This window comes from Podarcis vaucheri (assembly GCF_965113315.1).
Source record: "Podarcis vaucheri genome assembly, chromosome: 3".
NCBI classification, from domain to species: Eukaryota; Metazoa; Chordata; class Lepidosauria; order Squamata; family Lacertidae; genus Podarcis; species Podarcis vaucheri.
Genome location: NC_138761.1, coordinates 59702055 through 59720727, shown reverse-complemented (window position 1 = coordinate 59720727; position 18673 = coordinate 59702055). Strand labels below are relative to the sequence as shown.

At 39.8% G+C, this 18673-nt stretch overlaps 1 protein-coding gene across 6 annotated transcripts in view; it reads left to right on the top strand.

Annotated features, from left to right (window-relative positions):
- The window catches only part of LOC309528039 (SAM and SH3 domain-containing protein 1-like), a 540262-nt gene that overhangs the window by 500176 nt on the left and 21413 nt on the right, over positions 1–18673 (top strand). For 4 of the 6 annotated variants that reach the window (XM_082215198.1, XM_082215201.1, XM_082215202.1 and 1 more), the window contains exons 10-14: positions 3273–4117; positions 8491–8562; positions 11492–11635; positions 16856–16991; positions 18034–18203. In XM_082215198.1, coding sequence (XP_082071324.1) covers positions 3273–4117; positions 8491–8562; positions 11492–11635; positions 16856–16991; positions 18034–18203 — 1367 coding nt within the window. The remainder of the gene's footprint in view (positions 1–3272; positions 4118–8490; positions 8563–11491; positions 11636–16855; positions 16992–18033; positions 18204–18673) is intronic. The other 2 variants (XM_082215200.1, XM_082215203.1) reach the window with 1 other exon arrangement.

The window sequence follows — 18673 nt, the reverse complement described above, 5'->3', positions numbered from 1 at the left end:
AGGAATAGGAATGACGAGTCTGTCAGAAAATCTGTGTGGTTCACTTGGGTAGAAGTGGGAAACTGCCACAATTTTTTCCATGGCAGAGAGTGACTTAACCCTTCAGAGCACGCATTCAGCTCTACTTGGCATGCTGTTTGTTCATTTGTTTACAGTTACAGATAAAAACAAATCTGCTGAGGGTTAAAGAAGCTGTTCGTATAACATTTGAATAATAATGCATATTAGGAAGGCCTAGTTCTCATGCGGATGGAGTTTATTTCCCTTTTTGGCGAGTTGTGTGCTAAATGGTATTGCAGTGCACTTCTGTGGACCTTTGAGTGAAAATTTATGTACATGTAAAGAATCTTGCTGCACATAGATACAATACAGTACCTCATGGCTCTGTTCAGAGTTCAAGGAATGGGATCGTGGTGGGCCTCATCCACTCCTCCCCCCCTTCCATCACACACCACACATTATAGATTATTTATTTATTTGGTGTCTTTATAGAAGATCTCAGGGCAAGGGGGTGCACTACACAGTTTACAAACTGCATGTTACTTAAATAGACTGAGAACCGTATAAGCTATACATCATTTTGTTAATAATAGCAACAAAGGTATGTTAAGACTACAAAACTAATAAACAGCAGAGCAGGCTGCTTACTCTGTCAGGAAAAACTTTTTAATTTCCTATAAATGCCAGAGAAAACAAAGCAGTTTTCACTTGGTGCCAAAAAAAAAAAAAAGTTCCAATGGCAAGCCTTTGAGTGGGAGTAGGATACCACCACAGAGATGGCTGTTTCCATGCATCACTGCATAATGTACTTCCCCCAAGGATGGAATGCAGAGTAGAGCCTCCTCTGAGGATCTTAGGACATGGACAGGCTGGTACAAGGAAAGGTGCCTTCAGGTAATTAACCTCCAGGTATAGCTCAATATCAGCACTTTTTGTTTACTCCAGAAGTGCATAGGTAGCTAATGTAAATCCTTCAGATTCAGTAGTCTTGAATCCATTTGCTTGAACCAGCTAATGATCATCTGGCAGCTGATTAGAAGCTTCTGCCTCTACGTTTATGGCAAACACTAATTTGCTGTTTTGTATGATTGCGGCCAACTATGGTTTGTGACGATCAGTTTGCCCACAAACTAGGATTATAAACCACAACAAATTAGTTTTGATAAGCTATAGTTGGCTACATTTAAACAAAACAGCAAACTGGGCTTCGCCTGCAAATCTCTTATTTAGACAGGTCTTTTATTTGATTTTGTTGCTATGTATAGCTTATTGTTGCTGTTTTTATCTGCTCTTTTTTGTATTTTGTATTTTATTTTAATAATGTTGTTTATATTGTTGTCAACTTGGGCACCATGCAGAAGGGATGGCAAATAAATCTGAATTGAATGGATGGATACATAAATACATATGAACTTGGTGGACCTTGATTCTGATTAAACATGTGTAGAATGAGACCGTAACAGTGATCTGGATACATAAAATATAGATATAGAAATATATATGGATTTTACTTGATGAGTTGTACATCTTCCACAGTTTAATATATTTGTTGGTGTTCCATGCCACTCTGTATTACAGCCTTTCTTAGTACTGCCTTGATGTTTTTGTACTTGATGACACAACAGTGCTTTCCATCTCTCTCTCTCTCTCTCTCTCTCTCTCTCTCTCTCTCTCCCCCTCTCTCTCCTCCCCCCCCCCCACCAAACTTGTTAAACAGTGGTTGAGTTTCTGTATCCTGTTTTATTGAAAGGAAAATCAAATTACCTTACTTTGCAACAGAACACTACTGAAGGTGTTCCTGAAAAACTCGATTTTAACCACGATATCTGGGGCATACAAAGTTAGATACATGTTTCATTCAGTTTTATTGCTATTTTTTGTTTTGCTCTGTCAGAATGGATGAATGCTTTCTGATGTGGTGTGCATTTCTCTCTCTCTACCCATAACAGGAAAAAAGGAAATTGGGGGGGGGGGAGTTATCTTTCCAAATCTAGGCTTGCGTAGGGTGGATTTAAACCTCAGCAGTTCTATTCTTACACAACTTTCCTTATATTCAGCCTGGCAGCTAGTATATAGAAAGAACATGAATTTTGCTACCTATCATTTTCTTTAACTCTGACTTTTATAATCACAGACTTGCAAAAGACCCACTGGTTTCTGTAGTCATACCCTTTCCTACCTAGGACAGCATATCCTGTAAAGCAGGGGCGGCTAAACATTATAAAGCAGCACTTCCATCTCTCCCCATCCCAGTGCTGGAGTGGGTGGGGGTGTGGCTAGAAATGCTCCCTTTCACTTTACACAGATCGTTCTGGGGAAGTAAAGGGCAGCATTTTCTCCCAACCTCACTCCTGCAAATGAGTGTAGGGTGTGGGTGGTAATGCTACCTTTTACAGTAGGCCCACAACTTAACATGGGGCACCATTCTAGGGATCATGCCTAAAGCCAAAATCACATATAGTCAAAACCCATTTGGTACAATGGCAGGTGGGATCACTAAAATAATTTTTTTCCTGGAACCCCACCCCCTTTTCATTTTCTTTTATTTTTATTTGCCACATGCATAAAGCTGAATGTGCACAAGTTAAATGCATGCAAGTTGTGGGCCTATTGTACTTGTAAATAGCAGTCAGAGGATCTTATCTTTGATCTTAGCGCTGTGGTTCATAGCACCAAGACTGGAGATAAAGGATCCCCCTGTCTACTATATAAAGAAGATAAAAAAAGATCTCCAAATAGCAGGCAGAGCACTTTTTTCAATCTGACTGTAGGAGTTGGCATGTCAGTTCCCATCAACCCTGACTATAGGCCAGGCTTGCTGGAGCTGTTGGGAGTCAAGCAATCTCTGGAGGAGCACAAGTTGCCCACCCTTGTAATAGTTCATTAACCATAACTGAAGTTTTATTAAATGCATATTAAATGGAATTATGATGTTTTGTTTCCTTTTTGCTCCTCTGCTCTTTTCTGCTCTTTCTGTCCTAATAATTTTAAAGAAATACTTTGCTACAAAGAGCCTATTTCCCTTTTATAAAATTAAAGCTAGAAAAGATCTGTTAAAAATGAATTAAGAATATTGAGATGTGTACACCAGTATCCCTGCCTTGTTTTCCAGACATTTGTATCACTGCTTGGTATCTCTCAGATGGTTCTGTTCTTCAGAAAAGGAGAATGGCCACTTACCTCTTCGGTTGGAGGGGGTGCACCTCTGTTGCTTTCTTTTCACACTCATAGTTAAGTATGTGAAAGCTAATGTGCTTTTCCCCTCCTTGTAGGTGTGGATGAGCATTCCCTTGACAGCTCTCCAGTACCAGATGACAGATCAGCACTTTATTCTGGAGTTCACAAGAAGCAACTTTACTCCGATAGCTCTACTGAGAAACAGCCAGATGAGGACTCTGACTCACTCACCACATCTCCTTCATCGAGCATCCTAGATACTTGGGGTACCAACAGGAAATTGCTCAAGACCTTCAGTAAATCTGAAAGCCGTGGCCTTATCAAACCCCCAAAGAAACTTGGAACATTTTTCTCCTACCCAGAAGAGGAGAAGACTCCAAAGGTTTGCCGCTCCTTGACTGATGGAGAGATGAAGAAGAACCTTGGTTCTCTGAGCCACGGGGTAAGTAAAGAAAGCGTTTGCTTTTATGACAACAGGCGCAAGCACCATGTCTTGGTATCCTTTGAGGAAATCCAGAGTGTCAGGAAGCAGATCCGACTGAAAAAGACAGATTCTAACTACTCGTGTTCTAGAGCTTTTCTTTGCCAGCGCCCTGCTAGGAAATACATATCACCCTCAATTTGTGACCTTCAGCTGCTTCGTCACAAAGCCAAGGGGGTAGGAGGAGGAGGAGGAGGCTGTGGCTTCCCAAACAGAAGGCTTCGAGGGCGCAACTCTGTCAGCGAGTTCAATATCACGTATGTGGTAGAAAGAAGTCTCTACAGTCACCTGAACCTGTCACATCTGGTGCGGCCTGTTACTGACAGGACACTGAGCAAAGCTGAAGAGCAGGATTTGAGGCGATGTCTGCTGGAAGAAGAGGATGAGGCAAAGAGGAAGTGGGCTGCCACAATGGACCGCTGTACTAAAAGGGTTCTTTTGAGAATCCACCAAAAGTCTGTGAGTCCAAGAGTTATCACTGACGGAGGCCTTCTGGCTCCCATGAGGTTGCAGTCAGCATGGCGTGTTTTCCTCCACCATAACATCTGAAATGCATAGTTCATTGGCCTTCTCTTCTCTTCTCCTCCGCTCCTCAATTATTTGCCAACAGGATGTTCTAATAAGTGTTTGGACAGAGTGTCCTGGTCCCCAGTGTCCAAACTGGCAAAATATTAAGGGGAAACACATTGCCCTTATGATTCAGGATGACTAAAGGCAAGAAAAGCACTTTTTTGGTGCAGAAACACAGGTTTGCATTGAACAGTAATAATAATGAAGCTATAGCATTCTTTAGCAGAAATGATAAAACTGCAACTTCACTCAGCTATATTCCTCCTTATACGTATAACTTTTTACAAACACACTACCCCCACTTTTGAGTACAAATTTTTTTGGTGTCCTTGGATAATGCAGGTTAGTTAGTTGTTTTCAGGATATTTATACCCCAACCTTCCACAATAAAAGCATCAGAGCAGTTTGCAAAATTTAAAAAATAATAAAAGGACAGTAAAAGTATCAGGTGATCCTGTAGAACATTGATAGCAGTGGTGGGCTGCAGGTGTTATTTGACCTTTGGGTCCATTTTCCCCAAGCCACACCCATCTGCCTTACATCTGACATCATATATGATATCAGGGAAAGATGTGACTTCCTGCCAAAAACATGGTTTGCAGGTCTTGCTGATCAGCTGGTGGGCAGTGCTTGAGAGGTGACTGACAAGGAGGCAGCCCTGCCCCATGTCAAAATGGCCCGCTGAGGTTGGGGGACTTTAGGATCTGTCCCACCAGCCAGATCAATTTCCCACACCTGATTTAAAAGAAGGAATAGACAATGGATCTCTACAATATGTGACCATATTGTTCCTTTTTAGCTGTCAAAGCACAGCACCTCCTCAGTGTTACTTCCAGAGGCTAGGGAGAGAAATATGTCTAAAAGTATTACCCATTGTGTGGCCCAATTTGTTACTCACTGTGTGGCCCAATGTGCCTCTTCAAAAAAGAAAAAGTAGCCTTACCCTGTGGGAGGCAGAAGTGGGTATAGCGGCAGTAAAGGTGAGGAGGGAAAGTTCACACAGTGTGTATTCAGCAAGCCCATCCTTTCCCAAGACAGTCAAACTTTTTTTATGCCTGTTGTCAGAGAGGTCCATTGTGCGATGACTGTACAACCACCACAAACATGTGGGAGTGGCAGAGATAGGAAGGAAAGCACCTTCATGCATCCCTTCTCATGAAGGTGATTATCATTAGAACTGGTTCTACATGTCTGATGAAAACAGGATTGCATTAATCCTCCCTAACCAGGAGGGGAATGGAAGTTCTACATAGGTATGGTTAGGGCAAATGTGCCACATTGTCAACCTTCAAAAATATCCTATGCCAGTATGTTATTTCGTTTATTCCTACTGATCACTTACACTGTGCAAGTGCTGTACAGTTCCTTAACTCACTTACAGCGTAGCCCTAAACAGTTTCCTTACAACATAGCCGCACTGTGTTCAATGGGGCTTACTGCTTTAGGATTACAGCCAAATTCCTACAACTGCCTATAAGTGGGGCAGTTTTATTTCAGTTTCCTAGCTAGGAAACTGATGTTGAGAGCTAATATATTTCCAAATAACAATGAACAAGCCCATGGCCGAATGGCATTTTGAACCAGGATCTCCCAAGGCAAGGCAATCACATCAGCTGGTTTTCAGAAGCTCTCCTGTTTCTTGGATGCTGAGGAAAGAACAGATCATCTGTCCTAGTTTTCTACAGCTGTAAGATTGTTTTCTTTGTAGGAGGGAAGGGAGGCACATTTGTTAATAGATTCATTAGACCTAGAGGAGATTTCAGTGGAAACTATTACACAGCATAACACAATGAGAGGTTTAATTGACTTTTTGTTAGTTAATTTTTAAGGGTGTGACTTTGGCAGACAAAAGAAGAACATAATCTTTGCTGCTGTTTTTTAGCCAGCTTTGTGCCTGCATTTGGCTAGTGGCCATTTTGAGGATATGTTAATTTCTGGCTAGGACAGATCCTTTCTCCCAGTTGTGTCATACATAAGTAGTTGATTCTGGCCTTCTTTGCAATGTACTTCACTAGAATTAGTACTCTCAAGTGATCTTACTTACAGGGAGCCAGAAGAAGGGGGAAAGCATTTCAGAAGGTGGCACACAAGATATTTTAGGTGGCACACAAGATATATAAATAGGCAGCATAGCTTTCATATTCCTTATAAAGAACCTGAAATGTCCCATAAATTATTTTGTTGTCAATGCAATGGCCATTTCATATAGCTTGTGGTTTTTGTAGCAAGGAGCCCAATATCCTTATGCAACCGTGATATGTTTATCCTGTTCTATAGGAGAGAAAGATATTTATTTCCTTTTATTTTATTCAGATAGACCCTTTAATTAACTACATCCTGTGGCTTTCTTCTTTTCAAAAGAAAGGCAAAAATTAAACTGAGTGTGAACTTTAAGCACCTCTTCTTCTAAGATCATAATTCATGCTTACTGCAGCCTCAGGGAATTATGGAAGCCTCTTGTTCAGTATGATGAGTTATTTGTCTTGTATTCACATTTATTTTTGGCATCTAAATTTGTTTTGGTGGCCCAGGCATGCATAGAACCTTTTGAACATGCACCAATCTGTTTTTGATCGCATGACCATTCCATTGACTAGCCTACAACCTTTTATCCACAGACTTTGTTTGGCATGTATCTCATAAAATTATTGGAAGTTATTAAATACATATATTTCAAGGCAAATTGTGTTATGACTATATAGCAGCACTGCTAGAATCCTGAAGAGAATACCGGCACTACTTTCAGTTACATGTTACATTCCAGCATTGTCAAAAATAATCCTTTGGCTATAATTTTCTCTGTATAATGCCAGTTATCACATGTGCTAGAACTGTGGCTTCTGGGCTGATATGTGCACACCCGTTGCACATGCATACCAGTTTTGCCTAAAAACTGATCTCTGCATTTGATATTTAAGGATTTCAGAATTTCTGACCAGCTGTTTTTGTTTCTTGCTTTTTGAGAAAGTAAGTTTAGTTCTTGACTTTTGTTATTAAGTTGATGCTGGCTTTTGAATTTCCATAACAGGAATGCTTCAACGAGCTCACCAACAAAGCCGTGATTGAGAAAGAATAGAATATATGTCTCTTAGTACAGATTTGCAAATACAGCTTACTAGCCAACTTGCAAGTTGGTAACCACCTCAATAATTAATTTTAAAGGGAGAGATATTTCCTATAAAGCATTAGTTGTGTGACACATTAGTGCCATAAAGGATGATGGTTTATCTAGAAAGTTTTATAGTTTCCATAAGATCAGAGAGACATTGGATCAAGGCATAGGAATGAAAGACTGTTTTACTTCTAGAGAAGGTAAAAACTCTGCTTGTAGAACTGAAAGGGAGCTGTGCATCCCTAGGGAGTTTAAAGGAACCAGCACTTTTTAAGTACTGCATGAGATACAGATGAGGACCGTTAGGAAGAGCCACTTTGTTCCTACCTTGCTTTGAAAATGCGACTTTGCTTAGTGTGCTTTTTAGCATTTGGAAGAAAGGTGGTGTCATAATGCTGACGTGTTTAGGCCGTCAGAACCTTTATAACCGGCATCAGTGTTTTTGGCTTGGGCTGATGTTCTGAGAGTGACTCATTCCACTCGTCTCATTCCACTAAGTTGTGCCACTGTAAATATAACCTACTTTCTCTCGTAGCAGTAACAAAGCTCCTTTGTACCATGAAGGACTTGGTAACAAATGCAGAGCCAATGCTTTCCAAGAATGAAACTCCTATTAATATATATCCCTTGGAAGCTTAGACATTTGGTCATTTTAAGTAAGGTACTGTGGATCTATTTGAGAGTCCTCTTGGCCCAATTACATTTGAGTAGATTTTCAGGATTTTTAGTTGCTTGTCCGCTTCCAAAATTTATTAAACACTGAATAGGTTTGGTTCAAAAGGTTTTTTGTTATTACTTTGCACCGCACTGACAAAGTGGTTGTGAGATTTAAGTTGGTTATGTAACATGATTTCTTACTTCAAAGATTTAAATACTGTTTTGTGGGGCAACCTGAGCTAGGGAGTATGAATAAACAACAATAAACTGAAAACCCAGAGGCTTTACAGTGGAAAGCAAAAGACCAGAGAGTTATCATGATGCATGAATGTAATGACAGAGTTTTTTTAATTTCTCATCGTGTTTTGCTTGTTACCATTATTTGTACAATTGGGTGGTTTCTTATGTGTCTTCTATACCCCACAAAATGTTTATTTCTTCGTACTGAATTTAATTGTAATGCATTAAGCCGCAAATTTGTCTTGTGTCACAGAGAACCTGCAGCTTTGGTGGCTTTGACTTGACAAATCGCTCACTGCACATTGGAAACAATTTGGATCAGATGGTGAGTATGAGCTAGAGGTCTGCATCTGCCTGACGCGTTTTACTCTTTTTAATAATGAAGCACAATGGTGGGATTTATAATGGAGTTTAAAATGTGTGGCAACTGCCACAATCATAGCTCTAAAAACTATCAGTGCCACCAACAAATCTAGTTCCTCAGACTTGTTTTGATGCATACTGCCGTACAAGCCAAGTATTGAGAGCTGCTTTATACCATACAGAAAATGTTAAGCATTTGCTACATTATGATATCAGTTAAGAATGTTAGGTTCAGTAGTCGACTTAAATGGAAAAAAATGAATCGGCAAAAGTGTGTATAATAGAAGTGCACTCTGATTCCAAATGCTTACAGATTTATTATTACTGAGATGCAGTCGTGCCTGTCAAGGTAATTTACAGGCCAGAGCAATATTTTGGAATAGTTTTAAGTTACCCACTCTTCTTTTGAACATACAAAAGATAAAAAGGGTAACAAGATGCACTAGGACTGTAGGAACATACTGTTATATAGTAGTAGCAGAACAATGTATGGGGACTACCTTATCCCCATGTCTTCATGTACTGTATCAGCTGCTACCATTGCCACATCTTCATCAACCATGGGGAAAAGACCCACTCATGAGCGGTGCTGGCACATTTCTAGCTTTAAAAGTTCTTCAGATATTCTTCTTCTTCTTCCCCTTTCCCAGAGCTGACTTTGTTGTTGCACTAGGCATTTTTGAGAGTACAGAAAGCAGGAAAGAGAGGATTTAAATTAAATCCGTGATTTTGTTACTGAATCTCCGTCTCCCCATGTCTCCATGAATCCAAATCCTTTGAGTTCTTAACCTGGCATGGTTGAGGGGGAATGAGGGAAATAGCTCTGAAAACATCCCAGCTGTAACACTGGCCAGGTGGCTGGACTCTCAAAGTGGAGGGGGAGACTTGAAGTGCAGCTGTGAAAGGCCTGATCCATGGAACACACAATAACAGAGTTTGTCTTATTAACTGGGCAGCTAGTCCATGCTGGAGTTTGGACACTCTGCCCCTTCCCCAAACCTGTATTTCCTTTCCTATCTTGTTATTAACCCTCTGGCTAGAATGGAATTTACTTTCTCCCATCCCAATGACTCATCAGATTAAATGAAGTTGATCTGAAATAATTTCAGATCACCACAAAGGGAAACACTACTTCTGACAAATACTAACTTGAGGAATTCACTCACAACAAATGGCCACTGGCATGGAAAAATATCTAGGACAAAATCATGGAAGTTACTGTTATTAGCAGCTGTTCGTGAAAGTTAAAAAAAATCTAGATTTCAGGGTTGTAAACCTCTCAATAGGAGATGCTAAATGGAATAATAGCCTCCGTGTCCCACCCATAAATTTCCAGAGACATCTGTGACAATGGAGTGCTGGACTCCATAGATCTTAGTCTGATCCAGGAAGGAAATTCTTGTGTCATTATGTTCCAGTGGTGGATGTGTCTTCTTGCATTTCGCCTTGCTTTCCCGCACCTTATTTGAACTTGCCCTTTCCTCCTCCTTGTTCCGTTGGTGCTGTTGAATTAATTCATCACTCTGAGTTCTCTTTTTCATTTTTGTTACCAATGTATTTCCTTTGGGGAACATAAAGCAGCTGGGGGGGGGGGAGGTTGCTTTTCAGTAACAGATATTTTGAGAGAAAAGAGCTAAGAACCTGATTCCAGTGCCAATCTCCCACTTTGCTTTGCAGCCTCTGCAGCTGCATTTTGTAAAACAACAAAAATTAGGGCAAATTGCACTTGACTGAATGTCATGCATAGTCTGGCTCTAGAGCAGATAGCAAGCTTAACATTAACATGTAGCGGAAGTAAATACCCAGATGTAACATCTGCCATAGTCAGTTCAATCTACCTGGATTTTAGTCAAGCAGAAGATGGTTGTCCTTATAAACACTAGACTCCGCTGAAAGCCTGTTAGTACTTCCTGTTGCTAAAAAGTTCTCAAAAAATGAAACTTAACATAAACAATAGGAGTCCAGACTTTAGATGCACTTGAAATTGTTTTTCTTAGCTTCTAAAGTGTTCCAAATTAAGCCTAAACAAGTAAAAAGGAAGTAGAACAGAAATATATATTGAAGACAGTGTTGAGCTTGATGGGATTCGTGCAAGAAGTGTAATAGCTGTGCAAAATGTAACATTTACTTCCAGGGCAGTGTATTTGGCATGGTCCCCATTGAGAACTTCAGGTGGAAAAGGCTATGCCAGTACAGTGGTACCTCGAGTTACATACGCTTCAGGTTACAGACTCCGCTAACCCAGAAATAGTACCTCGGGTTAAGAACTTTTCTTCAGGGTGAGAACAGAAATCGTGCTCCGGCGGCACGGCAGCAGCAGGAGGCCCCATTAGCTAAAGTGGTGCTTCAGGTTAAGAACAGTTTCAGGTTAAGAATGGACCTCCGGAACGACTTAAGTATGTAACCCAAGGTACCACTGTATTGGATTCTCCCATCAGTTAAAATGCATAGAGCCAGGAGCTTTAAGGTATTTAGCATTCTGGCTGATATTTCAACATAAAAGTTGCATTCAGGGGTTGTCTATATGTTTATAGACATATGTTCCTGACTTATTACCCTGTTTGTTAACTAACATATCAGCCAGAGTTTCCTGGTAACCATGCAAAGCAGGATGGATGTGCAAAATACACACATGAGGGGAGGAGAAAAGAAGGGCAGAAAATGAGTGCTTGTTCACAGCTTCATCAACCATTATAAAAATGCTCCAGCCCAAGTATATGATACCAGAAAAACTCAGTCTTGTCAAGAGACCCAACCGAAATGCTTCTTGGGGACTGCACAAAAGCAGTTCAGCTGTCAATGTTTCCCTAAGACACTTTTCATCTGAGACCTGATCAGAGGAAAATGACAATGGCAAATGGTGTTGTTTTCATCCTTCTTTCATTTTACAGGGCAAAGATGGTGATTTTCTTTATAAAGAAGTGATCAAATCCCCATCTACTTCCCGCATGTCCCTTGGTAAAAAGGTGAAATCTGTTAAAGAAACCATGAAGAAAAGGATGTCTAAGAAATATAGCAGCTCCTTGTCAGAGCAGGTATGTGGTTTTGTTCATTTGCTTGTTTGTTTTAAATTAAACCACAGCTGGAGGCTTTATTTGTTTGAGTAAATACTTGAAGAGTTGTTGATGCCTATGTTTTGCAACCTTACTGGAAAGTACAACAGCGTCATTCGAAAAAAACTCCCCGTGGGAATAATGCAGTAAAGCAGTTCCAAGGCCTTTTCAAAACTATTTACTGTGAAAAGAGCTTCAATAAAATCATAAAAGGGAGTTAGGATTGAGTTAGGGCAATAAAGTATATGATTTCATTCCATATACGCTGGTTTTAAAAATGAATGGCTTTATATACTGTGCCCCTAGTCCTCTAGCAATGTCAAACTGCCTCCAATACATTCTCTGAATTACACAGCAACATGCACTTTGCAACAAATGCTTACACCAATTTAGAAAAAAATGAAACACCTTTCAAATATAGAATGTATTTACTTTTTAAAATGTAATTTGTGCTCTGTTGTAATGACATAACTTACTTTTATTTTTAAAAAATATTTGTGGTTCCCTAGTACTTAGTTAAAAAGCATCTTAAAACAAAAGAAACATCTAAGTAACTTCTTCCACCATTAAAATAAGTAATAAAATAGCAATTTCAATCCTACTGTTTAGCTAAAATTGTACTGAAATATAAACACTGTTTAAAAATGCAAACGAAAGACATAAAACTCATAAATTATACAGAAAACACGGGAAAATATTTATATTGGGTCAGGTACCTGATAATATAAGGAAGGTTTACATTCAGCATACACCTAATTTCATTTCATTATCGTTGTAAATCTTTGATGGTTTTCAATAAAATATTGTCCCATGGTATGAGATCCCTGTTATTATAAATATCCATTATAAATCTGTAAATTCCATTGAATAGTAACAGTGGCTTTTCCTGTTTCACTTAAAAATAAATAAATCAGTCCCTTTGCTGTTTGTCTCTGCTGTGTTGAGGGCCACTGTATCAAGAGGCTATTCCCATTGAGCTGTTAATGGGAATTACTGGGCAGAAAAAGTAGTCTTATATAAAGCCCTAAAATCTGTGAAACTCCATTTTGCCCAGCAAGCTTTTCAAATGGGTATGGTGAGCCATCAGGGAAAAAAATATTTTTTTCATTATAACATATTAAATCCCACATTGCAGAGATCTATATAGTTGATCCTTAAAGTTCATTCTGAAAATATATTATTTTAAAGTTCCTCCTTCAATTTCCTCTGGCCAAAATCACTCTGTTTTTCCAAGCATGCTGCATTTGGCAGACTTCATTGAATTTGGTTTGGTGGGTTGTCAGAATACCCAACACTTTATTATTATTTTTTTTTCATCAGTCTTTCCACTTGAACTGTAAGCATAACAAGTAATTGCTGGCAAGCAACTACTGGCATTGGCATCAGCCTTGAAAAGAGTTTCCATTGATTTAATATCGCCCTCTAGAGGACTGTTGAATAATCAGGATGCAGCAGTATACTATTATGATGTGTTCAGGAGCTGAAGGCTGGTCTTTGATAAGCAGAACATCATAGCATGTTTATCTTTAGGCCCTTTGAGATATGTTGGAATAATATTACCAATATAAATTCAGGTCTCTGGTTCCTGTATTTTACTTTGTCTCATTCTTATCTCCAACGGCACGGGATTGATTTTCAGCCAGAAGGCCTCCAAAAATGGACTCTCACTTGACTAGTATGTTTTGCTCAGTACCCTGTCAGAGTGGTTCTGAAGCCCTTAGTTGCTGCTTTTGCTGTAAATAAAGAATTTGTCTGAATCTTTGGAGAAATGAGGCAATCTTTTTTGTCTGTCCTGAAGCAAGGTTCATTGTAGTCTGCCAGACCATCCCAGTGTTAGACTCCTGGTATTAAAACAAGAGTCATTTGTTGTGTTGCTCAGTGACAGTAACACGTTAGCACATTTATCTCCCAAGGTCCATTTCTGATGCATCTGATTGGTACAAAGCTCCAGTATGATGCTGACTCCTGTAATGCAATCTCCATGGCCCCTGTCGTTTCTAAAATTGAATTCTGCCTTAACAGCCAAATATTTTGAAGTCATCGTAGGATAATACAGATCCATCTTTTCTTGATCTGGATCATTGCTCATTGAAGCATTGCAGATGCAAGTCTACAAAAAGCAGAAGTAAAGAGCATGTCATTACTTATTTTAGGCTGCATTCCTAACCTCTGGCCCCACTTACATGAGAGCCAGCCCTATTGAATTTCATAGGACTGGGACTGACTCCCTTAGTGTGTTAAAAGCAAATTGACAGCTCTGCAGGTGATGAGTCAAGCAGTATAGCATTTCTGCTGCATCTGAACCAGGAAACAATAGTTACTGGTTTCCAAACAAGCCAGGATATTAAGCCAACTTTAAACCTGGCTTGTATTGAAGCTATGAACCATTGTTTCCTGGTTCAGATGTAATGGGAATCAGTGGTTGCCTGAAGCTTCCTAGCCTGTTTCCCCACTCACATGAAGTCAAAAGTAACATGGCTGCATGTGGATGCAGGAGAAACAGATCTCATAATTAAGAGGAGATCATAAAGAAGGCTGATTGCCGAAGAATTGAGGCTTTTGAATTATGGTGCTGGAGGAGACCCATGGACTGCAAGAAGTCCCATGGACTGCAAGAAGATCAAACCTATCCATTCTTAAGGAAATCAGCCCTGAGTGCTCACTGGAAGGACAGATCCAGAAGGTGAGGCTCCAATACTTTGGCCACCTCATGAGAAGAGAAGACTCCCTGGAAAAGACCCTGATGTTGGGAAAGATGGAGGGCACAAGGAGAAGGGGACAACAGAGGACGAGATGGTTGGATAGTGTTCTCAAAGCTACCAACATGAGTTTGACCAAACTGCGGGAGGCAGTGGAAGACAGGAGTGCCTGGCGTGCTCTGGTCCATGGGGTCACGAAGAGTCAGACACGACTAAACAACTAAACAACAACAACAACATGATCTTTCAAAGTCAGTCAAAGAGAATTTGTCGTACCTGCTGTATTGTACAATCAGGCATGTTGATAAATGAGATCCTGTCAGACCCCACTGTTCAGCCCAGAAATATGAGCATTTAAGATTATGAAGTGATAGTTGTTAGGTATACAAGATTTTCCAATACAGGCAGCAAGCAAGACCTCATTTTTACAAAGTGAAACGCACCCCAATCCTGCAAATACAGTATGGTCCATTAATAGGCAATTGGCAGTGACTGAGCTGACACAAGGCAAGGCATGTGACCACCTTGCACTGCCACCACAATATTTGCTTTCAATTCCTAGGTCCAGTGATAGGAACTGATGTGCCCATAATTTAGTAAGGTTCTGATTTCTAATTCTAATTTTCTGAGAACTGCATGGACATTTTGGTAGTTCACAGCAGGAAAAGTATTCCAAGACTAGCATACATTAGGAAAAAATGGGAGGCACTTTCTTATTAGCTGTCTGTGGCTTCAGTTCTTCAATTCTCTCTGGAGATTTGCTTGATTTGTGGAAAGTTTCCTGATGACTCTGCAGCATGCAAATAACAGGCTTCATTCAGATGGTTTGTGATTGCATGTCTGTGGAATAAGTCAGCAATTCTTGTATATCAGCAGGTTTCTTTTAATTTGTTGCTGCAGATAGTCTCTTGAACATTGTACCATGTTATTTTCTTACATTGTCATTTATCAAACAAAATGCCTTCTTGACACCAGCATGCGTGCACACACCCACATCCACTCACAAACATAAACGAACACTACTCTGACTGCAGTTAGCTCCCAGAAATGATTGTTTTAGCAAGTAAGTTGCCAAAATATCAGTATGGATGAGATCTTCTTGAATCTGTCTTGTTACTTGAATGATGAATGAAGAAAACATGTCCATTACATTTCAAGTTACAGGTTTTTGCTTTGTTTACAATTTTCATGCATAAGTTGCATCGTCAGGTTTAATTCATGTCATACAAACAAAAAGAATGTGTTAGTTATTCATTCCAAATGGTAGCATTTCTATTATTTCACCTGCCATTTCATTTCTACTATGTTCAGCAAACTTCAAATGAAAATTTTGATTCTAAGGCTTAGGAAAACAACACAACTGCAGAATACCTAATGAAACAGCAAAATCACAAGTAAATATTGAAATGCAATGTTCTAGTCAAATTAGTATTTGCACTAACTGTGTCTAGGATACTTTTTTAAATTGTATAATTTCCCCCCTTTTGCAAATGTGAGGGGGTTGCATTCATGTTTTTGTATGTTTAAGACAGCAATCCTATGTACTTGCTTGGGTGTAAGGCAACAAGCCCGACTGAACACAGTGTGATCTTACTTTCAAGCAAACATTTATAGGATTGGTTTGCACAACAAATACAGTTAAAAGAAGAGTAAATTACAAAACAAATCATTTTACTGATATTTCAACGAATAAGGAAGAGAAAATTATACCAGTCATCTTCTTGTTTTTTATGGTAGCCTCCCCCCACCACCAAAGAAAAATCAACTATAAGATGGATCAATGAGATCAAACAATATATGAGAGACGGGTGATCTTCTTATTAAAAAAAAAAACCAAATCTCTACAACTTCTTTTTACAGAAAAAGCCTTGAACACACAATTTTTCTTTGTGTTCGCAACCTAACATTTCCCAAAGGCAAGAGCAACAGAGAATGGTGGTTGGATAGCTTGGTTGCAGAGCATGTGGTTTCCAAGTTCAAGGTCCTGGGTTCAATAGTTTGCAGATGACATAAAACCAGATGATATGCAACCTTTGTCTGGGACCCTGGTGAACCACCCCTCAGTTTCCATGTACCATATAGTCACAGACCAGTGGTTTCTCAAGTGCAAATGAGGGCGTACTCAAGGAAAGGTTCTGTCTGAGTGAACATGATTAGAATTGGACTGTAAAGGGGATAAGTGGTTTTCTACAGTTTGGGATTGCAGGGGAGACTAAGCTTAGTTTTTAACTTTGACATTGTTTTCCTGCCTTGATCGGGTTCTTTTCTCATTTGCAAGATGCAGGTATTTTTCACATCTGCTGTAGCTTTTTAGGCTAGAATGTGTTGGGAAAGAACTTTATCCTATTACACTTCCTAGGTTTGCTACCTCAGTTGGGGGCCTGCAGAAGGCTACTTTAATCTTCATGCATATTGTAATAGATTGTAACCCATATGGTACCAATTGATCAACTACACAAGCCAGCACAAGTTGTCAATAAGTTGTGTGGTGATTTTCTTTCAGGACTCCAGCCTGGATGTAATGCCAGAATCTCCTCAGTCACTACAGCCAGATGCTGATTCTCTGGATAAACCCAAACTGAAAGCTGGTGGTTCTGTAGAAAGTTTAAGGAGCTCTCTGAGTGGTCAGAGCTCAATGAGTAAGTAGTAAATAGAATGCTTGTTACAACCCAGCTTAGATTTAACATTCATGATTGAATGAATTATGGTTTATTAGATGAAAGGCTAGTATCCTCATACACACACACACCCCTTTGCATGTCCACACCCTTCCCTTCCTTCATGGTTTATTAAACAAGTTCCCCAAAATGGGAAGCTGTAAGAAACCCCAGAAGTGTTTTATGAAGATGCATAAGATTAGGAAGCAAGAAGCCTAGTGCTAGCTATGTCTTTTTGGATGAAACTCAAGAGTTCTCTTTTTTACAGCAGCACATAAAGAAAACTAATTCTGAAGCGTAGTTGAAATCACAAATGCTGGTGGGCAAGGTAGTTGGTTCTTAGAACAGCGGTACTTCAGCTCTTATCTTGGGCAGACAGACAGCATGTGCACCAATATTCCTGGGGTATTTTCACCTACAGACTTGTCAGACTCAAAGAAATTGTTTTGCTTGAGGTGGTGAGAATTGAGCCTGTGATTATCCAGTACATGGCTCAAATGAATGGTTAGTTTTCCCACCGAGCAGTGCTTGGTAGTACATAAAAATCAATGCTTTCCAACATTATTTCATGAAAAGTGAGGTATTCTCACTTAATGAGTAAAAAAAATGCTAGACTTTGCAGCAAAAAGTTAATGTTTGGGCAAGTCTTTAGGAAAGACTTTCTTCCTTTCTTTATGGGGGGGGGAATCCTTTCAGTTAAAATCAGCCCAGCACTATTGAGCACTCAGCTAAGCATGGGGTTCTAGATTAAACAGTGGACAGGGACTGTGTGGCCTCCAGTGTTTCAGCATGTGTTGTTGGATTCTGTGCCAAGCTATTCCAAGAAAGTGCTGTGGCAAGCAGCATCAGCAGATGAATCCCTAGGGAGCTGGTAAATGTTTTTAAAAGTGCCCTAAACATCCAAGAGAGGCTCAGAACCTGCTGTTTGCTGCCAGATGAGTTCTTTTATCATGTTTTTCAGTGTATTTTATAGTTGGGTTTTGGGGAGTAAACTCTTTCTCTCTTTTTTTTTAATCACAAACAGGTGGACAAACCGTAAGCACAACAGACTCCTCAGCCAGCAACAGAGAGAGTGTCAAGTCTGAAGATGGTGATGATGAAGAACTACCATACAGAGGACCATTTTGTGGCCGGGCCAGGGTTCACACTGATTTTACCCCCAGTCCTTATGATACAGATTCCCTGAAACTCAAGGTACTCTTTCTGGAATAAATCTATATTTGAATCCAGGGAGTGTTCATAGGTGTCTTTTACAAGCTGGAATTATTAATACCTTGGGCTTGCCCTCTTGTCGGAATCACATACACCTCAGTAATATTGCTGTCACCAGATGGAGAGAACATATAGCCCTTGTATCCAAAGAACTGCACTGGTTTTCTGTGAGTTTCTGGGAACAGACTGAAGTGCCTGCATTGACTTCAGATCTGCTGTAGTACCCCAGCAAGTGGTCTTTTGTCCTCTCTATGGTAGTAGGTGACCCTCTGGGAATTTGTTGCAGGCGGCTAAGTTGTCAGTTCCATTTTTAGGAATATGGTGAATATCATCCTTTTCCTTTTCCCATAGACAACATAATAGCTGTGTTCTGCTGCTGTATAAATGGCTGTGGAGCCAAACTGCAACCTTTGTATTCATTTTATTTTATGTTTGTTCTTATAGGTGTTTTT